The 26,625-nt window shown below is 42.9% G+C and overlaps 2 protein-coding genes across 2 annotated transcripts; one reads left to right on the top strand and one right to left on the bottom strand.

Annotated features, from left to right (window-relative positions):
* Positions 1-257: 257 nt before the first annotated feature.
* Positions 258-1,211, top strand: MC2R (melanocortin 2 receptor). The gene has a single exon (XM_066625703.1). It carries the CDS (start codon positions 258-260, stop codon positions 1,209-1,211), a length of 954 nt encoding a protein of 317 aa, XP_066481800.1.
* A 22,298-nt stretch (positions 1,212-23,509) lies between these two features.
* On the bottom strand, positions 23,510-24,487 carry MC5R (melanocortin 5 receptor). The gene has a single exon (XM_066624436.1). It carries the CDS (start codon positions 24,485-24,487, stop codon positions 23,510-23,512), a length of 978 nt encoding a protein of 325 aa, XP_066480533.1.
* Positions 24,488-26,625: the final 2,138 nt, after the last annotated feature.

The raw sequence follows: 26,625 nt of genomic DNA, 5'->3' as shown, positions 1-26,625 counted from the left end.
ACCAGAGGTGTTCTGGTATGAAGGCATGACATATAGTCATGTTGCTGAAGTTTTTGGTTCTGGTCAGTCATTGGATGGGAGTCTTTTCAGGAATGTCAAGCTGAGCTACACTGAAGCAGGCTGGGACAGAAATGTAACATAATGTAGATTAAAACCAGAGTTATTTAACCATGAAAAGATCTGCACCATACTGTCTTTGCATAAAGTCAAACCAGAGTGAGTAACTATGATACATTCCCCACTTCCAGGATGAAAAGATGAGGACTGACCAAGCTTCTGAAATACTAAGGCTTTCAGGACAGGCGAACATTCATCCACGTGACAACATCAGCGAGCTCTCGGTGGATGACTGTGTATGGGTTGTCGTGCCAGAAGAAATTTTCTTCACCGTTGCCACCTTGGGAATACTGGAAAACTTGCTGGTCCTCCTGGCAGTGGGGAGGAACAAGAATCTGCATTCTCCCATGTACCTTTTCATTTGCAGCTTAGCAGTTTCAGACATGCTAGGAAGCTTCTCTAAGACTCTTGAAAATATATTCTATATCATCTTCTGCAAAATGAGATACCTGGCATGTCGGGGAGAAGTGGCCAAGTTGATAGATGACATTGTAGACTTCATGTTTATTCTATCTTTATTAGGATCCATTTTCAGTCTGTCTGCCATTGCAGTCGATCGGTACATAACCATTTTCTATGCACTGCGGTACCATAATATCATGACACTGAAGCGTGCTTCAGTGATGCTGGTGATGATTTGGGCAATATGTGCAGGGAGTGGTGTGGCAATGGTCATGTTCTCCCATGCCACAGCTACGGTGGTTTCCTTTTCCGTTTTGCTTTGCTTCATGCTCATTTTCATCCTCTGCCTTTATATCCACATGTTTCTGCTTGCACACTCTCATGCCAAAAAAATTGCTTTGCTGTCGACAAGCGCAATTCATCAGCAAGTCAACATAAAAGGGGCCATTACTTTAACTGTACTACTGGGTGTTTTTCTCTGCTGCTGGGCTCCCTTTGTCCTTCATATGCTTCTCATGCAGTTTTGCCCAAAAAACCCTTACTGCCTTTGCTACGGATCCATTTTTCAGGTGAATGGTATCCTAATCATGTGCAGTGCTGTCATTGACCCCATGATCTATGCATTTCGGAGTCCAGAATTGCGAAGCACATTTAAGAAATTGTTCTGCTGCCAGAAGCCAAGGTGGACCTAGCCTCAACCATTTTGAAAACAGATGGCAACATTAAAGTGGACTGCACTGCCAGAGAATCGCCTATATTGTAGAAACCCCAAGAACTGTACTGCGTAATGCTACTCTCTGGGGGCTGCTTCCCACATAACCCCAGTCTAGAGATTGTGAGGCACAGGAAAGACCCTTGAGCTTGTGCACCCTCACCCACCCCACACCGTGAGACCTGAACCTGTATATGCAGTGCCCTTTCACATTACTGTGTGCAATGGTATTCTTTATAGGTTATCCACCCAAAAACAATAAAGGAGGTGTGCATATTACCTATCCTGCTCTGTTGCTGAAGGAGTGCGACCACAGCCCTTTTGTGTGCCCCTTTTCATATCCTTTCCCATTGTATCTTCTTAAATATGTTGTTAGCTTGATTGACTTTTTGCAATTTTTTTCTTTACTTTTTTGTAACTGCTTGAAACATGTAACATTTCAGTAACTAATATAAGAAGAACCTGTTGAATCAGAGATGCATCTAATAATCTAGTCTAGCATCCTATTTCTAAAAGTGGCTGATCCAAAGCTACTTCAGGTAGGGCTTTTCTGGCTGTTGCTTCCCAGCAATCGGTATCCATTCTGATCATGGAGCTTCCATTGCTAGTAGCCACTGATAGACCTATCCTCTATGAATTTGCATGATCACCTTTCACAGTTGGAGTGGTCATCACCAGTTTATTCCACAAATTAAGTACTCTGTGAAGAAGTATTTCCAGTCTTTCTTGAATCTGTTACCAGTCTTTTTCATTGGAAGATGATGAGTTCTCGTACAACGAGAGAGGGAGAAAAATTTATCTCTATCCACCTTTTCCATACCAAGCATAATTTTATAAGGTTCTTAAATATCCTTCCTTCTCCCCCCAGCGTCTTCTTTCTAAACCAAAAGGTATCAAACACTTTTTCCTCATAGGAAGGTGCTACAAGCTCCACCCCCACCTCAATCTTGTTCTTTTCGGCACTGATCAGAGCTACAAACATTGTAATCAAAGACAAGCAGGTGTCCAACTATCTCAGGATGGTACTTAAGGAAGGTGTCAACAATATGCCCTTGTGTGACATTGCATTTATCTCAGGCATTTCTTTTCTTTTCTTTTTTTATTATTACACAAACATCAACATAACACAACCTAAAACTTACACATACATATACATGTACATTTAGCAGGATAGCATATATCATTTTTACTAATAAGTCATTCCCTATCTCCTAATCCAGTTTCTCTTCTACTCTTACCTCTTATTATCATTTATCATTCGTATCATCTCTTATATAAAGTATCATATATATAATAAATATAATAAATTCATCTTCATGCCCTGAATTATATTTTCTAAATATTCATTTTCAACCAAGCATAAAATGGCTTCCATTGCTCAGTCCATTTTCGCTGTTGAAGGCTTTTCTTTCAAGTGTGTCTCTTGTAGTTGTTGCTTTATATTTGATTTGTTATTCTAACCTGAGAACCAAAAATAGTTTGTTTTTTTTCCCATAACAGCCCGACAGACTTTTCTCAAACCAAATACCATGTCACAATCAAGTATAACTACAGGATTTGGTGAATAGACTTTAAAGAATAGTATTTGTGACAAGAAGTTTAGAAGTTCTCAGTAGTTCAACATATGCTTCAGCGGTTGCATTCAGAGTTCCAGGTCCTATGACATAAGATGAAGATATCCACAGGCTTATTGTGCACTATCAAATTGAATGCAGTCGAGATCTCAAAAGCTAGTCTGTCAGGTTAAGGGCTTGTAGAATGAGATGAATAAGACTTCCTCAACAGAGAAAAAGAATTTAATGGCATTGAGGGGATATGAGAGATACTGTTTGTTCAAATTAAGTCAACTGCCATAGCCTTTCTTGGTCATGCTAGTCCTATAATGCAGAGCAAACTGCACTAGTGATTTAGTTAGGAGATTTGTATAAACCGGGAAAAGAATAGCAAAAAGGAAAGGAGACCAAACAAGAGCAGAATAAGGGCTGTAATAGAAGGGGTGAATAGAAGTCAACAGATGTGTAGAACCCCCTGCAAAGAAATGTACGGCCCAATCCTTCTAATAATAATAATAACAGGTATTTATATACCGCCTTTCTTGGTCTTTATTCAAGACTTTATTCAAGGCGGTTTACATAGGCAGGCTTTATTAAATAGGGATTTTTACCATTTCAAAGAAGGTTCTTTCTTTCAAGAACCACTACATTCAGGTGTTTCATTCCGATCTGGCTTCACATTCTGGCCTCCATCCTCCCACGCTCAGAGCAGATGGAATCGCTCGGCTTCAGCTTGTCAGCTGCTTCAAGGTCGCACGGTGCTGGTGGCCTCGAACTAGCGACCTTGTGGATGTTATCTTCAGGCAGACGGAGGCTCTACCCTCTAGACCAGACCTCCTGCCCTACTACACTAACAGTTCTAACTGTTCTAACTGTTCTAACTACGCTTTACAACAGTAGAACGGAGAACAGTAGGACAGTAGAATAGTAGAACGGAGTTTTTGCTATTGTAAATGACCATACAACACAGCGTGCTGCTGGCAATAATTTCAGAACCACCACTGCAAACGGTGGCAGTATTGGCAGCCCAATGCCACAGCAGGCTATAGCCAAGGCCACAGATAAGCTGGCATAGGGGGTGGGCAGTGGGATGAATTGTATGGAGAGCAACAAGAGTGTGTCTGGCAGGGGAGTGGGTGAGTGGGGGATAGAATGGGGAGGGAGGGTGGGTACCACTGGCAGTGACTTGCACTAGTATGCTAGCCTGTTCCTTCCGCCATTCTCTCTTCGCTAGTCTCCTTCCTTACTCAACCAGCAAAATGGCTGACTAAGATCCAAGGGGACCACCACTGCCCAGTTCACTTCAAGTTCTTATACTTAAACCACATCACTAGCAGGACCCACGTGGCTTTGCAAGTCTAAAATAGAAAAATACACGTTACCAGCTGAAGCCTCTCTTTTATTCTTTTAAAGGGGGGCTGCCTTGTGGAGCATTTGTTGAGCTCCACGTTCATCAGATTGAGACTATTCTGGTAGCCTTGTATTCCTCTTTGCTTGACCTGACCAAGAGCCAAGGCATGATTGCTTACTCGTGAGTAAATGCTTCGTTTTGCTTTTCATAGGGCTCAATACATTGGTCAGCTTGGAGGGGGGACTTCCTTCTTGGGTGTTTTTGGAGGGCTGCGTTCATCAGATATGGACCATTCTAGTGTTCTTGGATTCCTCTCAGCCTGCCCATTCCAATGGACAAAGGCACGTTTGCCTACTCACAAGTAAATGCAAGATATGGCTCAGTTTCACTTTCCATAGGGCTCCATGCATTTTTTTTGTTGTTGTTTTCTGGTATTTTGGCCATAACTTTTGATAGAAAGGAGATATTTCACTTCAGTTTTTTTCATTGCATTCCACTGTAAATTCCACATCCAACAGTATATAACCACCATGATTTTGACCTCTTGTGATGTCACCCTCCCAAGACTGGTACCTAAGGCGAACCGCCCCCCCGCCCCTAGATAGCGACGCCACTGACCCCAGCACAAGTGTTGAGTGTTGTGGGATAATGGACAATGCGCCCAGGAATGGAAAACGCACCACAGGGATGCTGATTCAAATGTACCAGCTCAAATTTCTGTTCCCCAATTCATTTGTTGAAGCGATAGAAGAGTTAATTAACAAAAAAGGGGAGGGGGAACACAGTTTTCTTCCATTCTGGTAAAAAAAAAACTCTCTTATGAAAAAGGTCAGAAAACAGTTCTTGATTTGGATATACTCCTTTTTTTCTAGGTTACAAAATAAGAACATTTTCCAAACATGAATCAGCCCATTTACTGCAGGACAATATAGAGATCATATGTCCAGAATGAGAAAAGAGGAATTTTTATTGAGTGTTGATAGTAATTAACTGTGAAAGCATCCAAGCTGTACCTCAAAGTTCAAGCAACTTTATGTACCATATACCATGACCATCATTGTGTGAATCTTCTAGTAATTATGGACTGTGCCACATAGATTGCATAATGACATTGTGTTTACACAGAGCTCTGGAAATTCATGATGGGCAACTCAAGGTAATTAACCTCTGTCTGGCTTCAGGCAAAATTACACCAATCAAAGTAATTAAGCAAGAAATAGGCAAAGAATTTCATGTAGATAAATTCAAGTATAGCCTTGTTGGTCTCATGTTTCTGCAGAGGTGTTCACCTGAATGAGCATCCCAGTGTGGGTAGCCTGTTCACACTACCATCCATACTCCTAGGAAACCCACTCCCTTGCCTGGCTGCTTTATAGAGCAGTGGGCAAAAAGACACAAAGATGGCTGGCACTAGGAGCGAAATCCTATCCCACATCAGCCCACGCCATACAGCACCACAAACAGAGCATATGCTGCATGCAGTTATTGGCTTTAGGGGAACCAGGCAACCCAGGAGAGGTAAGTAAAAACCTAGCAGTTGGCTGCCTGGTCTCTAATGGGTCTCCTTGAGTCTACGCCAGCTCTTTTCCTGGCATAAGTCCAAGCAGACTCGTGGTGGGAGAGTCTGGGCTGGGAAGGGAGGAAAGGATCTCAGTGCAAGGACAGCTGAGATCCCCCCAGTCCTCCCCCAGGCAGCAACAACATGACCCAGAACACTGCCTGATGCCACCTGGGCAGTGGAGAGGAACAAAGAGATCATGTGAGACTTTATGCCTTCTCTCATCCTCTGACCGATCACGTTAGCGACAATCAGCGATTGTCTGGGTGCAATGAGCCCTTAGGAACAAGGTCTGCACCTGCCTGCCAGTAGCCAATCATCTAATTAAGCTGTATAAGGAAAGAGAGAATATGAGGCAGGCTTTGCAGGCACATGCACACATACTTTGCACATAAACATGGAGACCCTCCAGCATGCCCCATGGCCCGGTGCTACCTGGCATCACTGCTGAACAGACAGATCAAGCAAAAAAGAGTGAGCTACTGTTTGGTAGACACTAACCCTCCCCCCACTTCCTTCGGACATCACTAATGCCTGATCTGCCCTTTCTCTTCTTTTTCCATCCTATGGGGCTGAAAAGAGGACACTTCATTTGGAAATAGGGGGAACACTGAAGTTTGTGGCTGAACAGAAATTAGGGCTGCAATGGGACTTACTTTTGAATAAGTAGTAGGTGGATCAAAGAAACCAAGGACAAAAGATCTCTAATGAAGTAAACATTTGCCCCAACCCTAATTCTGGCTACTTGCACTTATGACACTGCACACTGGGGGCGGGTGATTAGGAGGCCTTCTTAAAATAAGGGAACTTTTGTTTTCTCACCTCCAAGTAAGCCCCCTGTTGTCCTGTGGATCTATGCAGATCTATACCAGCTCTTTGGTTGGCATCAAGCCCAAATGGATCCAAGGGGGTAAGGCAAGGCTGGGACAGGGGGCATAGGATATTGGCAGTTCCCTTACTGATGATAACAATCCCCTGCCAACCCCCAACACAATTCCAAGTGGTTCCAATCCCTGCCCCAATGTTCTCTGCCCCATTACTCCCCCTTCCTGCCCACTGCCCATCCACCTACCCATCCCCACACACACACTAACTCACCAGTGCTGGGGGAGAGAGGCAAGCCACTGCCAACCAGGCAGCAGCGCTCACCAGTTGCGGCAATGGCCCAGTAGCGTCCAACAAACATCATATCTTGTGATGTCACAGTCCGCACTGCCGCACCAGAACACAAGTCCCTGAGCATGGATGGGGGGATAGGATTGGGCAGTTTGTTATATTAGTCACATGTTGTTTCTTCTCCTAGCATTTACAGTAGAAACTACTAGTTCTTTATTACACACCTGCTAGCCACTGCGATGCCTGCAGAAGTTTTTTGTCTGTTTGGCATTAAATTGATTCTGGGACGTATAAATACCATTCTTCCCATAATAGCCTCTATATTTGCTTGGAAAAATTCAATGCTGCTTGTAAATCACAGTAATAACTACCAAAATTCCAATAACAGCCATTTTCATCGTGAAAGAGTTCAGCTGATTAAGCTACCATTGTTCCTTAATGCGCTCAAAATGCAAATGCACTGGTTTGTTTAAATTAATTAAGCCTTTCTGTTCTGTTTGTCTTGATAGGGAAATAAAGAAACCTTTCTAGTTTCCAAACACAAATGAAAATAAAATCCCCATCAAACTGATCCATAAAATGTTTGACGTTTTTAAAAGCTTCCAAAACCACTTAAAACGCTGCTCAAAATTACACCCAATGAAAGCGTAATTAGTCCCATCCATGGTCCCAGGACGCACAATGATTCAGGGCTACGCATGTGAGTGGGGCAGTGTTTGGAAGCTTTGTATACAGTGAATGATGGAAAAATCAACAGAACAACGTGTGCAAGAACCGATGAGATAAACACAGCCATTTGCATCCCACAGGAAGACTACGATACAAAAGATTTGAGTGGGCAGTGTGGGATTTCAGCCCCCCCCCACCCCACCCAGCATCAAACTCAAACTTTGTTGTTGGATTCATAATGTCTCCATTCAGAGGCACTGCCTCATTATACAATCAGCAGCACAAAGGAAGAGAAAAGAAAAACACTTCAGAGCCATCATTTCTTTAACAACTCTGTTGACATTTTTCAGTCTTCCCACAAACTGCTTCCCCACTGCTTTAAGTGGGGTGGCAGATGAGGAGTTGAGAGAGAAGTGAAGATGGACACTTCATCTACCCTACTGCTTTTAACAGAAATGTGGAACATTTGTGGAAGGGGGATCTGTTTTTTAATTAATACAATGAGAAATGGACAGTCTTGTAAATGTACCGGCAGCACATTTTTTTAAAAAAATGAAATTTTGAAATGCAGACAGCCTGCATGGCAGGAAGGGCAATATAGGACTTACAACTGAAGCAGCATTTGATTTCTTGTGGAATCTATTTTACTTACCTCCTAGTAGGCCACCTCATTGCCTATGAGTCTATTTTGCTGGCATAAGCTTGAGGAGAGGAGAGGAAGGAGGCAGGGCAGGATGGAAAATCAGGGATAAGATCTGGCATGCACCTTTGCTGCTGAGATCCACCGCTTCCAGCCCATTCCTTGCCCCCTACCTCCTGTCCTCCCTCTCCCAATCCTGAACCTTCCCCAAACCACTCCTTTTACCACTTTACTGCTGGTGGGATATTGTAAAGTGGGCTGATGGGATGTCCAGGCAAGTCTGGTATGTGCACAGAGCCACTAGTAATTTCCACCAGGGCTCTGTCATGCACAATGTCCATGCAATGGTTGCACCCTCACAGAGCCATTTACAACAGCTGATCAATACATCCACTGTCATAAATAGCCCCTAGCAGTGGTTCTCAAACTTTTAGCACTGGGACCCACTTTTTAGAATGAGAATCCGTCAGGACTCATCAGAAGTGATGTCATGACCAGAAGTGACATCATCAAGAAGGAAAATTTTTCACAATCCTAGGCTGCAATCCTACCCACACTTACCCAAAAGTAAGTCCCATTTACTATCGTTGTTAAAAGCACATACATAGTAGCCTGTTAAAAGTACAGAGCTGTAACATTTCCCAAATGCAATCACATACCTTGGTAGCATCAAGTCTAATGTATTTAAAATAAAATATTGAAATGAATGGGGACCCACCAGAAATTGGCTCACGATCCACCTAGTGGGTCCTGACCCACAGTTTGAGAAACACTGCCCCATAGGACTGGGCTGTACACCAGGCTCACCCTGTGGTTACAGGTTTAGTTCTGACATAGTGTTAAATCATGCATGAGCTACTGGGACATATGAAGCTGCCTTCTCCTAGGTAAGACCACTGGACCTTCTAACTTAATGTTGTCTTCACTGGCTGGCAGCAGCTCTGCAGGTCTTCAGGTGTAGTCTTTTCCCAGCCTTACCTAGAAAAGCCAAGAATTGTACCTAGGACCTTCTGCATGCAAAACACATGCTCTACCACATGCTCTAAGGTCACTCTCATAAAATTCCCATCTTTCCATATTATTACCCCCAGATGGTAGTGTCTCCAAGAAAGAAGGCTCCTTATGGAGGAAATGCATCTGATCCTTGCTACCATATGATAGCCTTATAGCACAATCCTATGCTCCTCTTCACTGATACAGCCATGTGAAAATGGCTCCTGCGAGGGGGCAATCCTGGAGGTCTCCTCTGGGTAAGAGAACATTTATTCTGTTATCCAGGCTTGGTGTGGAGGCTTACACCATGGAGGCTTGGACCTGAGCTAGCAAAAACAATGGCAGAGGTCCATGTGGACTCAGGTTGGAAGATCAGTTCTGCGAAGAGGGTTTGCTGCCATATCTACCCCTCAATCTGCCCTCCTACCTACCCCCATTGCTGCCCTGTTCCACCCTCTCCTGGCCCCCTTCCGCCTCCCCTGCTGGCTTATCTTCATTATCAGACCTTTGACAGTCCATGCATGCTGCCAGCAAGCTCTTTGCAATACCTGTAAAGCACTCCTTGCTGTCAGAACACTAGTTCTGGGGGGGGGAGGGGTGTTAGGATTGGATTATTAATTTACTGATCTTGATGTCCCTCCATGGTACACCATTCATGCAAGCACTTCGCTCCTTTTTATGTCTAAGATGCAGTTTAAGATGCTTTGAAAATAAAGTGCTAGACCAAGAGCCCAACCCTATCCTTTTCCTGTGAGGAGTTTTGCAAAGAGGAGTTCTGTTCAACTGTCATAAATGCTGCCATGCAACAGCGCTGCTGTCATCTTTCCTTTATAAGATTGGTCTGCAAAATCTCTCTGTGATGCAATATCAGTGCATCACGGTGTTTAACTCCATAGTGTACCAAGTCCCAAGTTTCCCAAGAAATCCATGGGAAAATAAGACTGTTGAAGGCTGAGTTCAGCATATCTGTGCTCCCCATTTCATGCTAAGATTAGTATCCATACCTCATGCTTTGCAGTGAATGGGAAAAACACAGTGCTATTCAAACTGGGGCGTCGCGTCACCCCAACCTGAGGGCCCTGGTCTCTGCCCCCTTAAGGGGTAGGAGCAGCCTAGAGGTGGGGAGAAGGCAGCGGCATGATCCCCAGGATCGTGCCACTCAGGGGGCTGCAGGGGCTTAGGTGCACTTACCCAAGCCTCCTGCAGCCTCCCCAGGGTGTGGGGAGCCTGGCGCGACTTCTGGCAGGGCTCCCCGCAGCAGGGAAAGTGGATGCGGCGCGATCGCACTCCACTTCCGCTTTAGCGGGGGCGGGGCGTGATCACTCCACATCCACTTTCCCTACTGCGGGGAGCCCTGCCAGAAGTCACGCCAGGCTCCCCACACATTGGGGAGCAATCCTGGGGATCACGTAGTTGCCTTCCCCTTGCCCCCGCCCCCACTGCCTCCTCTCCCCCACCCCTGCAAAGACTTACTGGCTCTCAGACTCTCCCAGAGAGTTTGAGAACCACTGGGGAAAACACAAAAATAAAGAAACAATGATGGTGGCTGAAACTGCTACTTTGATGCCAATATGCCATTATTTATTATCAACGAAGTGTGAATGAACAGACCGTATTCTCTTCTTGGATGCTATGCAGGTAATGCTATCAGGGTATGGGCTGTAGCGTAGTGCATGTGTGTCTGCTTTGCATGAAGAGGATCTCAGTTTCACTCCCTGGTATCTCCAGGTAGGACAGAAAAAAAATTCCTGTCTGAAAACTTGCAGAGCCACTGCTGATCATTGCTGGTTACACTACTGAGCTACCCAGACAAAGGGTCTGGCTCAGGTGAAGGTAGCTCCCTACATTCCCAGTCTTTAAAGAAAAATGAGAGTGACAATTTTTATGACACAATTTATGCTATTTAGGTCAATGGGATCTGCATGATGTTTTCCAGGATGGCCTGAATGGATTTAATATGCTACAATCCATTCAGTTATAGCCTCTTGATATTGTGCAAGATGTTTTAATACCAAGGGTGTTCTTATAGAAAACCTTGAAGTTTTCATTATGTTCCCAATATGGTAACTGAAGAGAATCTTTCTGGCTGGTTGCAGATGCTGCCACTAAAGATTGCTTCTCGAAATGGTTATTGGCACTGATAACTATAATTTTAGATAATGCCACTTGAGTGATTGTTTCCAATTTGCAACTCATTTTCAGGAGACTGTAGGGCAATTCAAAGCGCAGTCTACAAAACTGGATCAAGGATGTGTCACTGCCATGCAGTTCAGCCTGACATGGACTGTCCATAGTTCAAAGGAGCTGAGAAATAAGTAGTTTTCCTTGCATATGAAGTGAGATAATGGAGGACTCCTTCTTAACCTGCACATCTGTGCAAGCCCATCAGTATTAATGGGAAATCTGACACCTGAAAAGAAGACAGAAGGGGCAACTGTTCCAACACACCTACACAACACACTTGAATCAGTTTGAAACTGTCTAGTTTTCCCTTTCCCAATAATAGTTCTCCTACTAAAAACTTTCAAAGAGCTAAACAGACATGCCCCTCCCCCCTGTATTCCTAGGGGATATATTCCCAGGCCCCCCGGAGATATCAAAACCATGAATCAAAAGGAACACTATTCTTACTGTGGTGCCAAGCACTCATCTCTTTTCTGTTGCAGCCTGTTATAGAATGCTAGAGGAGGACTGTGAGAAACAGCCATATGGAATGCTAGAGAAGGGAGACTAAGGGCACAATCCTACGTTATGCTGGAACAGGCAAGCCAAGAGGCTTGTGCTGTATCCAGCGCAGGATAGGGGCCCAAGGTGGCTCAGCCAGAGGCAAGGGGAAACTTTTCCCCTTACCTCTGGGTAAGGCACCCTTTCCACTATGGGTCTCCTCGGACTTGCGCCACCTCCTGAGGTAGTGCAAGACCGAGGAGAGCAGAGTGGCCTCACACCACTCCAAACTCACTGGGAACAAGGGTTGGGATCCAGCATAAGTGCTGGATCCCAGGCCTGCCTCCTGCTCCCCACCCGCCGCCCCCAGAATAAAACATGATTTCTATGTCACATCTAGTTTGATGACCCTGAGAAAATTCTTTTAAAATGAACAATTTAACCCCTAACATTCAACACTTGAGACATGAGATGTACCTCATCATAACAACGTAGAATCATACAGTGTGTTGGGCTGCAGAAGCTCCATTTTGTCTCTTCACACACACACACCCCTGAAGTAGGTTTGGTTGGCAAGAAAGAGAATTGGCAATGGAGGAACACAACTCAGAAAACAGCAGAAGGGCATGGTGTTCCCCCTTCACATACTTGAGCCGTCCTTGGACTGGAGAAGGGAATTCCAGCAGCAACCAGAATTGCTCTCATTTTCACTCAAAAATGCTTGATTGTACCATTTTTAGCTCTTTAATTTTGAAAATATCCAAGAGTGAATAAATCTTGCTGGAAAGCCTACTCTCCCAGTGAAATTTCTGCCCCCTTCTCATACATGGCAAACCTGAGATCTAGGACAGTAGTTGGCAACCTTCAGTCTCGAAAGACTATGGTATCGCGCTCTGAAAGGTGGTTCTGGAACAGCGTCTAGTGTGGCTGAAAAGGCCAATCCGGGAGTGACAATCCCTTCCACACCGGGAGCAAGTGCAGTCTGTCCCTGGCCTGTCTCCCTGGCTATGGGCCTTCCTTCTTTGCCTCTTAGCCTCAGACTGTTGGCAAAGTGTCTCTTCAAACTGGGAAAGGCCATGCTGCACAGCCTGCCTCCAAGCGGGCCGCTCAGAGGCCAGGGTTTCCCACTTGTTGAGGTCCACTCCTAAGGCCTTCAGATCCCTCTTGCAGATGTCCTTGTATCGCAGCTGTGGTCTACCTGTAGGGCACTTTCCTTGCACGAGTTCTCCATAGAGGAGATCCTTTGGGATCCGGCCATCATCCATTCTCACGACATGACCAAGCCAACGCGGGCGTCTCTGTTTCAGTAGTGCATACATGCTAGGGATTCCAGCACGTTCCAGGACTGTGTTGTTTGGAACTTTGTCCTGCCAGGTGATGCCGAGAATACGTTGGAGGCAGCACATGTGGAAAGCATTCAGTTTCCTCTCCTGTTGTGAGTGAAGAGTCCATGACTCGCTGCAGTACAGAAGTGTACTCAGGACGCAAGCTCTGTAGACCTGGATCTTGGTATGTTCCGTCAGCTTCTTGTTGGACCAGACTCTCTTTGTGAGTCTGGAAAACGTGGTAGCTGCTTTACCGATGCGTTTGTTTAGCTCGGTATTGAGAGAAAGAGTGTCGGAGATCGTTGAGCCAAGGTACACAAAGTCATGGACAACCTCCAGTTCATGTGCAGAGATTGTAATGCAGGGAGGTGAGTCCACATCCTGAACCATGACCTGTGTTTTCTTCAGGCTGATTGTCAGTCCAAAATCTTGGCAGGCCTTGCTAAAACGATCCATGAGCTGCTGGAGATCTTTGGCTCCAGGTGTGTATCCAGATGTGTATCCAGGTTTGGCTCCAGGTGTGTATCAGGAAGTTGAATAGGGAGCAGTGGTGAGACAAACGGGATGCAGGGGGAGGGGCACGAGAGGGGTTTGTGTGTATCAGGAAGTTGAATAGGGAGCAGTGGTGAGGCAGACGGGATGCAGGGGGAGGGGCACACATCACATATAATAATAAACTTAATAATAATAATAAACTTTATTTATACCCCACCCTTCTCCCTAAAGGGACCCAGGGCGGCTTACAACATGTTAAAAACAGATTAAAACATAATTTAACAAACAGATAAAAACATATTAAAAACACATTAACAGATACCATAAAACAGTAGTCAGATAAAAAGAGCATAAAGCAGCAGATTGTAGAGGAATCAGGCCTGTAAAAAATACTAAAAGATGTTTAAAAAAATGTTTAAAAGGCTATGAACTCAGAAGGCTTGTTTAAACAGAAGGGTCTTCAGGCCTCGCCAAAAAGTCTCAAGAGAGGGAGCCATTTTCAAGTCAAGGGGAAGGGAGTTCCATAACGTTGGTGCCACGTTATACTCTGCCAGACGGATTTGTGGCAGTGAGGTGAGTAACCAGGTACTGAGATCAAGGCAGATGTAGTCAGATGACCACTTCACCTCAACATGTTCACCTGGAACTAGCAAAAGGAGGTGGCATTGACTGGGTAATGCATATGAATGCCCCAAATGGCAGTGAGAAACAGCCCCAAACATGATAAGAGAGGTGATGGGATAGGAGCTCACTATGATTCAGAAGTCTCCCTCTGAGTTGTTGAATGGATTTGTCATGGGATTTGGCAAGGTTGAGTGGCTTCTTTTCCAAGGCAATCATGGGCATTGGCAAGAGTGGCATAAGACAGGCTGGGCACTGGTCAAGATTATGCCCATGAGACAGGCCACCCACCCAGGTCCACTCTCATTACTAATGAATCCTCACTACTAGTGATACCATCTAGTGGTATGGGGAGATAGCTCTGTGTAAGAGCACATACTTTGCATGCAGGATGGCACAGAATCAGTCTCTGAGATGTCCAGGTAGTAGGTAGTCCAGTAGGAGATGTCCAGGTAGTAGGAAAGCCCCCACCTGAACCCTAAAGAAATGACTTGGGGGGGGGAGCCAGTGGGGATGATTCTAAGCCACAAGGACAAATGCCCTGGCTCAACAGAAAGCAGCTTCTTATGCTCACATACACTACTCTCGTTTGTCCTGTGTTTACTACATATTTTTAACAAAATCTGCCCCAATAGTGCATGCTCTGTATATGTAGTCATTTAAACTGTCAGAATCTTAACTTTTAAATTTTTGGGAGTTGGAGAAGGCTTCCTGTCCCAAGCCGCAAAAATGTCCCAGCTGGCAATTATGCATGTGAACCATTATCATTACAGCAGTTTTATTCATTGTTAATTAACTGTCTGGTTTATATCAATGCAGCAGCATGGCATTTCCTCAACAGAGCTATTGGCTTGCTATCAGCCTGCCTTATCTGAAAGGAAAAGAATCCCAGCCAGTAGAATGTTAATTTAATCACATGCTCCCCTGCTAACCCCTGCTAACTGGGTAAGAGGCACTTTTTCAAGTGGGTGGCCCTCTTTTATTTAGCAGGGGGAGAGTAACTGGCTCACCTCACCCCAGCACTGTCTGTTCTAGTGGCTGTCTGCTGGTATTCCTTTGCATCTTTTTAGATTGTGAGCCCCTTTGGGACAGGGAGCCATTAGATATTTGATTTTCTCTGTAAACCGCTTTGTGAACTTTTTGTTGAAAAGCGGTATATAAATACTGTTGTTGTTGTTGTTGTTGCTCAGTGAGAGTCTTCATAGTCAAAGAGGCAAAAATGAATGTAATGTTGGACTATAAAATCCCACTTAATTTAGTTAGTTCAAGGCAGCCAGTTCCTTTGATCTCTGTTCCGTTCGGTGCACCATCTTAATTATTACAGGGATATACATTGAATTAGGCATATGGCAGAAAACTCTTGCCAAAAAAAAAAAAATCATCTCTGGCCTTTTGTGTGCTTTAGTGTCATCTTCCTGATTTCTTTCATTGTTCAGTACTGTCTTTTCATAGACCTTAGCCGTATGCAAAACTGCTCTTTCTGTGGTAATGTTTGTTGGCATGAGTTTAGCACATTTTTGATTCATACTGCTCATAGGTTACATTTTTAAGGAGCTTAGAGCTTCTTTCCAAACATTTGGTGCTTTTGAAGAAGTACTTTGGAAAGAGCTAAAAAGAACTGACCTCAAAGCAGATGCTAGGAGCTTCTAACCGAGTTCTTGAAGAGTGTGGGCCAAATCCTAACCAACTTTTCAGTGGCAGTGCAGCTGTGCCAATGGGGTATGCACTGCATCCGGTGGCAGCCATTGAGACCTCCAGGTAAGGGAATGTTTGTTTGTTCCCTTTCCTCGGAGCTGCACTGTGGCTGCACCGGCACTGGAAAGTTGGATAGGACTGGGCCCTGTCTCTCCACTGAGAATATTAAACATTGATGCATACGACACCAAAATGACTTCCCAGAAGAGCATGTAGCCCTAAAGAGATGAAAGGTTTTCCAGCCTAGCCTCCATTCCTGGGGCCCGATTCTATTAAGCCCCTGTGCCCCTGGAACACTCTTCAGGTGTCAAAGTGTGCTTTACACCAGTCACAAAATGTGCAGCAGCCTCTGGAAAAATCCTGGCACTGGTATATCAGCACAGTGGCATCACACAGGTTTGTGTCACCCAGTGCAGGAGCATGTCACCTCCATGATGGACCTTTTCCCGTGCAGTGGGTGCAGAAACAACAGGGGTGGTGGGCATGGTGATGTACCATTGCCTTGCCCCAGCTAGTTTTTTGGCCATACCTTTGATAGAATAGAGATATTTCAAAGTAGTTTGTTTTATTGCATTCTCTTGCAAATTACTCATCGAATGGTATATAACATGATGGTATTATTCTTACAAATCACGATTTTAGAGATTTTGGTCACTAGTGGTGTCACCCCCCCATGCAGTCTGCACCCCCCCCTCACAACACTACTGCTTCAGCACTGGGGATGAGCAGGAGGTGGGAGAAACGGGGAGGGGGGAAAGGGGAAGAGACCAGGAGATGGAGGGTGTGTTGAGACTGGGAAGGGAGCAGTCTCAGCTGCAGAAATTCTGCTGATATCCCACCCCCTTCCCTGCCTTGATCCATCAACTTGGGTCCACTCAGACTTGCACCAGCAAAATAGCTGACACAGGTCCAAGTAGACCCACCAATGTTCCCTTACTTCAGGGAGACCTTCACAGCTCCAAACTCCCCTATGGAATGTAGCACATGCTGTGTTGGTATGGCTGCATTGGAGCCAGGGGATTTGTACTGAATTGGACTCAGGTTGTGTTCAAATGGCAGTGTAGGAGGAGCTGTGGTAGAGGACAGGGGGCGCCTAAGTTTCAACAACTGTTTTGCAACCTATTTTTAAGGAGGAGGGTCTCAAAAGTGGGAGGAAGCTGATATTGCTCTTTTTCCCAGCCTAACATTAAGTTTTATCACTTTTCAGCCAACATCTAGCTAAGATCAAAAACAGAAAGAATTAGAAGCAAATATGAAATATTTCTCTTCAGAGAGTGTGTCTATGTGTAACCTTTGAACTGTCTTATTTTGCCAATAATATCACATCTAATTTTATGGATGATGATGGACTCATTACCAACTGCAAGTATTAATGAATGCAGATCTGCGGCATAAAATGTATTCTTCAGCACAGTATCTGGCTTCAAGGCCTTTCATCATTTCCTCCACCTGCTTATCATCCTCATTATACACTCAGTGCTATTTTCTGATTGGCACTTTCAGAAGGTCACCAAAGATGCATTCTACGTCTTGCCTTCACCAAGTTTTGTGGTACCAAAGTTCAGGAGAACAAGAATTGCACATGCTGTGTATTTGCTCATTAGATCACTACCAGTCATTTTGATCCTTGTCGTATCCGTTTGCTAGCTTCGCTTCAAGTGTGATAGTCCTGACAGGTTGGTCTTGTCCACTCGTTTCTTCTCATTAAACAGGAGACTCTTCAAATCAGATTCCATGTGCTGGCTTTTTATACAAAATGACACACGTAAATGAACATAGGCCAAAATTCAACACATGCTAGTAGTTAAATGTGCTTAAACCCATTGAAGTGCATGACTTAGACAGACAAAATTTTGGATATAATATATCGATTGATGACTGGAAGCAAATTTGGAATATAAATATTAAGATAACTAGAGCGGTATCTTTTAAAGAGAATTTATATAAAATGTTTTATAGATGGTATTTAACTCCAGAGAAAATAGCAAAAATGTACACTGGGTCATCAAACAAGTGTTGGAAATGTAAAAAGATTGAAGGAACTTTTTATCATATGTGGTGGACATGCAAAAAAGCAAAGAAATATTGGAAAATGATACATAAATTGTTACAAGAGATATTGAATTGTGTATTACCATTCAAACCGGAAATATTTCTACTAAATGTGACATCAGAAATTAAAGACCAATATAAGAAACACCTTGTACATATCAGTATAAGATATGTAAGAATATTGTATGCACAAAAGTGGAAATCTACAGATGTTCCAACTAGAGAAAATTTAATAGATAAAATTTATGAAATGGCAGAAATGGAGGTTTTAACAGAAAGAATGAAAGAGAGATTTAGGTAGAGTAAGAAGATAATGGAAGCCTTTTTATGACTGGATAGATAACTTTAAACAATATTGACTGTTTAGATAAATAATTAATTAGTATAATGACAAATATGATAACTTTTGTATTAATAATAATTACTTGATATTTATACACCGCCTTTCTGGTCATCGGATTACTCCTCTTGACTTTATTCAAGGCAGTATACATAGGCAGGCATTTCTAAATCCTTCAAGGGGATTTTTACAATCACAGAAGGTTCTGTCTTTCAAGAACCACGCAGCATTTCAGATGGATCTTCCTGGTCTGATCTCACTTCTGGCCTCCAGTGCCTCCCACGCAGGCTGAGAAGCAGCTCCTTCATCTCTCACATGGAGGGCAGCCAAGACGCTTCTTCGCTCACCAGCAGAGCAGATGGAATAACTTGGCTCGGCTTGTCAGCTGCTTTAATGTTTCGCCATTCAGGGAGCTGCTGGTGTTCTCGAACTGGCGACCTTCTGATGTTATCGTCTGGCTAAAGGAGGCTCTACCCTCTAGACCAGACCTCCTGCCTCCAATATTGATGAGTATTTTTCTTTTCAGTCGTTGTTGATTTCTTTTGTTGGAACAATGCATGTTGTAATCAATGGCCAATACCCTCATGTGTAACCTGTGCAGTCCCAGCCCTAACCCTTTTTCCTTACCTGTATCTATAATAAATAAATAAATTTTGCACAAAAAAAGAGAATTTTGTCTATGTGAAATTTTACTTTATCTCAGTTAGGATTCAGTAGGGTCTTAAAGTGCTCTCTTGATACTGACAATTGTTCTTTTTTTTTAGCCAGGTTGCATTGACTGATTACAATCACACAACTGAATAAAAGTCCTAGTATTAGCTCTGATACATGGAAATGAGAGCTGGCATACAAACCCCTTATTAGTTCCCTTCTGTGTCATTATAATATCTCATTCGCTCTTGGAACAATTGATCTCATTGGTCAGTTTTGAGTTAATAAAAATCCACTTTTTGTTACATAAGGTATTTGTGTTCTCTTTTTCTGATTAATTGGCCATAACATTTGATAGAATGCAGATATTTCAACACAGTCTGTTTCATTACATTCTGCACAAAATTACCTTTCCAATGATATATAACATGGTAGTATTCATAAATACAAATTTTCAAAGTTTGTGGAAACTCAAGGGTGTCACCTGGCTCTGTCCAAACCCCCAGCACGCCCCTGGTGATGCCACTGCAAAGAGGCACCTTTCAAAGAAATGCTCTTTTATATTTAGCAAGGGAGAACAACTGGTCCTCTTCAACCTGGCATGGCATCTTTTCCAGCGGCTATTTCTGGTGTTTCTTCAATATAATTTTTTTAAGACTGTGAGCCCTCTGGGGACAGGAAGTATTTGATTAATTTTGATTAATTTTACTGTCTAAACCATTTTATGAACTACTCTTGTTGAAAAGCAGTATATTCTTAATAGCAATATTATAATAATTTTCAAACAAATGATTTTTAAGATCAAGCACACAGTAAGCTTGTTGTATTCTGACTCTTCTACCATGCAAGACCAAATGCTTGTACATAGAAGTATGCCCACTTATCCTCCCAGTAAATGTAGAGGACCAAGATTCCTTAGACAAATGTAAATCACTAGGATGCTAGTATTTTCTAGCAAACCACATGCCAAGAATTTATTTGTTTATTTTTATTCCAAACCCCCCTGCCATCTTCTCCATTTCATGGGGCTGGAGGCTGTGGGCTGTGTTTTGGAGTGCCACCCTACCTCCATCTGCTGTGCATTAACAGTTACTGCATCCATTTGATCAAACTTTTTCTTTAGGCTCATCCAGCCAAATTCAGGCATTTTCCATCAGCCTGCTTCTACTTTTTCTAATAATAATAAAAATAATAACATGTATTTATATACCGCCTTTCTTGGTCTTTATTCAAGACTTTATTCAAGGCGGTTTACATAGGCAGGCTTTTATTTAAATCCCTTATTAAATAGGGATTTTTACAATTTGAAAAAAGGTTCTCTTTTTCAAGAACGACTACATTCAAGGTGTTTCATTCCGATCTGGCTTCACATTCTGGCCTCCATCCTCCCATGCTCAGAGCAGATGGAATAGCTCGGCTTCAGCTTGTCAGCTGCTTCAAGGTCGCACGGTGCCGGTGGCCTCGAACTGGCGACCTTGTGGATGTTATTTTCAGGCAGACGGAGGCTCTACCCTCTAGACCAGACCACTCTTCTACCCACGCTTTTCCTCCACGTTTAATTTCGTTTCCAAATTTTTTTTAAAAAGTGCCCTGTTTTTAGCTTTCATGTAGTGGTTAAGCAGTTTAAATATCATTGGTGCTATTAGTTAACCACATTTTTGGTTTGTGTGTGTGTATTGCCATCGGATGTAATGTTTACATATACTGCATTATTTCCTTGTGTACTGTATTTAAAATAAAGATAAAGTTATAATTTAAAATATAAAACACATTCAACACATGCGTTTAGGAAAGTAAAAGCTGTCATTCTCTTTTGCATTGAAATATAAGGTTGAAGTCCTAGGAGTTCTTTGAAAGATGGCAAGAATGTGCTGTCATTCTCAAGCAAACAAACAATTACAGCTTGCAGGAACAAAAATGGTAGTTGCCATTCCAACCCATTTAATAATTACCTCAAACATTTACACGTATATTTCAAGTAAAAGTCTGGAGCAAAATGAGGTCATGAAGACTTCAGCAAACATGAGGATTATACAACTTCAATTTTCAAAGCATCTCTTTCCAATATCATTTAAATCTCTTTGAAATGAAATGCCTCTTGGCAGCTGCATGGTTTCTTCACACAGCAAAAAAGGAGGCATCTTGTGCTTTTCACAATATCGGTACCAATAATATGAACTTTCCATTCTTAAAGTCAAAACAGAATTTCTCATGGCACAAAATATTTGTGCAAAGCAGCTCATACTGCTAATATCTGTCGGTATAGGGCTTCATGTGGTGGATTCGTAGAACAGAAGGGTCTGTAGCTCAGTCACAGAGCATAGAGCACGGGAGACTCACTGGACTAGGTAAGTCCAGGGGAGAGGTGGGGGAAGAGCAGGGGAGGTCAGTGATGGGGCAGAGGTGGACAGATCGGGCCTAGCAGCTGTACTGGTGCACACTGTATCCTATCCCCCTTCCTGGGCCTGATCTGCCATCATTGATCAATTTGGATGTGCGCCAGTGATATCACTGGTGCAGGTCCAAGTTCACCCTTTGCAGCTGCTGGGGCTTAACCTCAGGCAAGAGGTCAAATGTCCCCCTTACCAGACCTCCAGCAGCTGGATGCTTACCCCACACTGCTGCATCACTGCACAAGAATTTAGTTAGGATTGGGCTGTCCAAAATACATTTAATAAACCAAGATCATTCAAAACGCTTCTCTGAAATAGTCCAGTGAACAGAATATTGAACCTGAGCACTGGAATACCCCAGGGTTCCAATCTCAGCACAAATTTCAATATGCTGTCCATAGTATGCCACTACACAGCCTCGCTATCCAATCAGCAAAACAAGAGCAGTTCCTCATCTCCCTTAAGTACTCCAAGAATGAAGATAAATAAACATTATTACTCACTTGATACTAGTCTCACAGGCATGTGATGAATTAAAACCAAACCTCACACCCCAGAGAGTATTCATGAATATTTGCCTTTCAAAAAAGATGAACCAACTCATGTGCATTTACAAATGAATAAATTAGCCATCTCCTTTTTGCTTCCACTCAGTCACTTTACTCTTAATCAAGAGTTAAAGAAAATGAACCAGATTAAAAGCTCTCCCAGATTTTTTTTTTAAAACCCATCTTTCCTTCTTCCGTTATATCAAGCATTGCAGCACAATGTCTCCTAAAATAAATTCATAGGAAAGTGTATATTGCATTGAAAGCATAGGATAATTTCAAGTAACTCGCATGATGAAGTGGTTATTTGTGTCACTGCACTGGGTGTATACACACTTCAGACATCTAAGATCTTGCAGATCTATTACATTTCCTGGAAAATGTGGATTACATTCAGGGGTCATGAAATCAACCCACATTAACTAAGCACCTTGCTAAACAATAGAACTTCCAGGAACAGATCTGAGTAGTCTGAAAATCATTTACGTTTTGAAAATCATGTAACCTTTAGTTATGTTCACTGCTGCATGTTTTTAACAAATGAATTCCTAAGGTCCATTGGATAGTTGCCTTGAATGTATCAGAAGAGACCTTACCCACATTGGAAAAGGATCAGGGCTGTTGCTAAACCCTATCCTAACGCTGTCCTAACCCTGCATCTATCCCGTCCACACATCCCAAAGGTCCCTTGTATAATTAAGGGCATTAACCTAACCAGGTCTACTCAGAAGTAAGTCCTATGGGGCTTGCTCTCAGGAAAGTGCGGTCGGGATTGCAGCCTAAATTGTGCTACTTGGAGAAATGTAACAAATGCTATAAGCTCATTGGATTGTGCCACAAGGTTCTAATTCTCATTGTCTGCAATACCCATTTTCCTCCCCTACCAGTTATGGTGTTTAATGGTGCAGCAGGCAAGGATTCATGTCTCTATCGCCAAGTGATGAGCACAATGAAACGGTCATCAGTAAATACCACAGAATTCACACTCAAGAAAATATTTCAGTTACATGAGTCTGTTGTGCTTGTGCTTGTATTTTGACTGTTCAGGATAAAATGCATGCATGTAAATATACATGTAGGCATTCCTTGGTCATTCTCCAGGACACAGAGGCTCATGGAATCTGAAATTTAGTAATTAATTACATTACATTAATCAAACAAATTTTGAATCCAACATACCATGAGGAGCAACTGTGGCTATAACTAGGAAATGTGGCTATAACTAGGAAAGTGGCTATAACTAGGAAATGTTAACACAAGATGAAAGTACTGTCCTGCGTATGAATTTGTGAAGGGTATTTAGCTCAGGGGTTGGCCAGGTCAAGTACTGGTCAAGGATTCACACCCATTTGTAGGTCCCCATGGCCAGGCTGAACCCTCAGAATCAGTGGCAGTGGCATATCCCAATGCACTATCCCAGTCACAGCAGCCCACTATCCCTGGTTTCCCGGCCCAACCAGCCTCTTGCCTTTACTTGGATATACACCAGCAAAATAGCTGGCCTGGGACTGAGTAGTGACCTCAATGGGATTTACATCTGAGTAGACATACATAGGATTGCACTGTAAGTGTGCTTTCTGAGCAGGTCACTTTCAATTCAATTACACAATTTTCCTAACATTTGCTGGGCAATCCACAGGCCATTCTTATGCTATAGCAGCAGATGATCTCCTTAAAAGTCTTCCGCATCTCCTGGCTTCGAAATGCATAGATCAAAGGATCGATCACTGAGTTGCACATGATGAGGATGAGGTACATGTTGAAGTGAGACATGAAGCAAACACAGTAGAGATTCTGAGGACAAGAAATCATCAGAATGAGATGCAGGAAAAATGGAGCCCAACAAACAATAAATATGCCCAGTAACATAGTCAGAGTGATGGCCCCTTTCATGCTGGTCCTCTGATGAACTGAATTGTATCCTGGCAAAGCAGCTATTCTCTTGACATGGGTACGAGCCAAAAGGAACATGTGTATGTACAAGGAGACCATAAGGAACAACATGGTGAAAAACATTATGATGAGACACAGGATCACATACTTGGATTCATAGTAAAGGATGAAGATGATTCCACAGCCGGTGCAAAAGGTCCAGATGCATGCAATTATGAGTGCTGATCTTTTCACAGTCATTATATTATGATAGCGGAGGGCATAAAAGATAGTGACATACCTGTCTACTGCTATAGCCAATAAACTGCACATGGAAGCCACAACTGAGATACAAATCATGGAATCGAAAACATTGTCTATGTGACGTACAAAAACTTCTTCGATAATGAGATGCTTATTGTTTAATAAATAAATGGTCATGGTCTCCCAGGCATTAGAGACACTGACCAGCATGTCAGCAACTGCTAAACTGCACACAAAAAAATACATAGGAGAGTGCAAGTTCTTGTTCTTAACGATCGCACAGATGACGAGGATGTTTTCGAGAAGGCTCACGATGCCAAGTGCCAGGAACACCTCTGCTGCGATGACCACCTGCTCACATGTTGATGGCTTAGCCTTGGCAGTGGGCACGGTAAGGTTGTTTGCCAGACCAGTCAGGTAAGGGTCTGAATTGTTGGGTTGATCTGTTGAGTTCATCTCTGCTAGCAAAGGTGCTCTTGCACGATGATCTTTTCAGTCTGGCAGGCTGGTTATAACATGGACTCGTAAGTGCATTCTCCAGAAACGTGGAAGGTGCTCCTGCCAAACATACAGAAGGAATGACAAAAGCCTGGCTGAAGACAAGAAAATGAATGAAACCTAAGAGACTAATTAAGGTGGCAGATCCGTGTGTTATAATGCAGGCAACTGCCAGTCATATAATAAATAAAGCAAAGGGCAGAAGCAATTTAAAGGACAGAAGCAACAGGTGGATAGGAGTGTCAAATCCTACCAGTGTTTCCCTTCCCAGTCACCCGAGCATGAAAACCCACTGCAGCTCTTTTTTTGAGGAAGTTTGTATATATTCTGGAGAACACCAATACTTTCAGCAAAAGTCATTAGAGCAATAAACAGTGTAAGTGTGTTGCTAATACAACCCTGGAAGCCCTAAACCCATTCCATCTTCCTGGTAGATACAGCAGCTATTGGAAAAACCACACTTCTTTGCTTACCTGATCAGTCATACATAAAAGTATGAATTCTTGCAAGAAGTACATGCTAAGCTTGCAAAGCCAAAGATTAAAACGTTTTGCTTGATCTTTATTGTTGTTAAGTTCACAAGTACTATGATAGAAAGAGCAAAGAGCTGGTCTGCTCCAGAGTGACACAAGCTACATATTTAGAAAAATTTCATACCAAGAAGATCACTGACATTCAGGGGTTCATTATAGACAGCAGAGATTTTAAAAATTGCTTGCTGACTAATACCATAATGCAGGTGCAACTACAGCCCCATCTCTAATCTACCTGTGGCTGTTTGCATTCAGATGTCTTTGAAACAGCAGGAGGGTTACGAAAAATCTTAAAAGGAAATAGATCCATTCATGAATGCAAAATGTTTCTATATTCTTCCTGTGATCAATTAAATAGCATTCACAGAATCTTAAGGAAATGACATGCATGGTTAAATAAGAATTGCAACTATTTACCCAAATGGTCTCTTAGATCCTATTTCTTGTCAAACCTTGCACTTGCTTCTCTGACCGTCTGAAGTTTCTGGCCCCCTGTCCATCCATCATCAAGGGGCTCTAGTGGTATGATAGGTACTACTGCTATGACAAACAACACACACTGTTTAGAGCCAAAGAGACAAGACTGCCTTGAGCCATAAATTACTTACTGTGGAGCTGCCCTTTTATATTCTCGCAGTTAATGACTTCAATCTTCAGCTGTCTGCTCCTCCTCTGTGCCCACCCAACTCCTCAAACACTTCCAGAAGACACAAAGACTTGAATTTTTAGCATCACCCAGTGGCCAATATTAGTTAAAGCAACTCTTTTATTTATTTAAGAATGGATGATTCCTTGTATTGTCCCGACGCTGCTTTTGATTAGAGATTACTTCCATACTGCATATCAGGGCTTTTTTTGTGGAAAAAAAGGTGCAGGAACTCACAACTTGTTAATCTTTTATTTATTTATTTATTTATTTATAAACCATTTTTTTATTGGAGAAATACAATATTTTTTATGTGCTTCCCCCCCAAAGATGAACTTACTTCTGAGTAGACATGCATAGGATTGGGCTGTCAATCTCCACATCTCCTTCCCTCTAGCTATTTTTTCTACACATGGGGAAAAATACTGTACAGGTGCACTTGTAGCGTGTAGTATGTAGTGTGGCACTACTTCGAGGAGAGGAAACAGTGAATGGATTCCGAAAAATGGCTTATATGAGTTCCATGTAGTAAAATTACTCTAAGTAACTGTGGGAGTAAGAACAAAAAAGGAATTCTTACACGAGAGGGGTCCTTAGATGCACATAGAAACAGCTACTTTTGCAAACAACTGATTAATATGGTTTAATTCAGGTATCAGAATACTCTGTATCTTGGGGAAGGTGCTTGGCATGCAATTGTATGTTCTCTGCTGCCCTGAGCAGCCGCTTTGCATTGCTGGAGAGGAGCTGCAAACACTGGCTGGCGGAGGGCATGCTTGTGGGGGAAGGACGAGGAAGATCTCTGGCAAGGCTGGACAGCATGTTGTACACACATAGAATCCCTTTTCACTTGCCCTTAGCATGTAAAAATGGGTGCAGATATATATCTCTGCCAGGATTAAGAGCCCAATCCTAGG

Source organism: Tiliqua scincoides, chromosome 4 (assembly GCF_035046505.1).
Source record: "Tiliqua scincoides isolate rTilSci1 chromosome 4, rTilSci1.hap2, whole genome shotgun sequence".
Classification (NCBI taxonomy): domain Eukaryota; kingdom Metazoa; phylum Chordata; class Lepidosauria; order Squamata; family Scincidae; genus Tiliqua; species Tiliqua scincoides.
Note: the sequence above shows the minus strand (reverse complement) of the source record. Positions and strands in the feature narration are given on the sequence as shown.

Coding starts and splice junctions, on each gene's coding strand:
- MC5R (XM_066624436.1), bottom strand. CDS start 24,487: ATGAACTCAACAGATCAACCCAACAATTCAGACCCTTACCTGACTGGT.
- MC2R (XM_066625703.1), top strand. CDS start 258: ATGAGGACTGACCAAGCTTCTGAAATACTAAGGCTTTCAGGACAGGCG.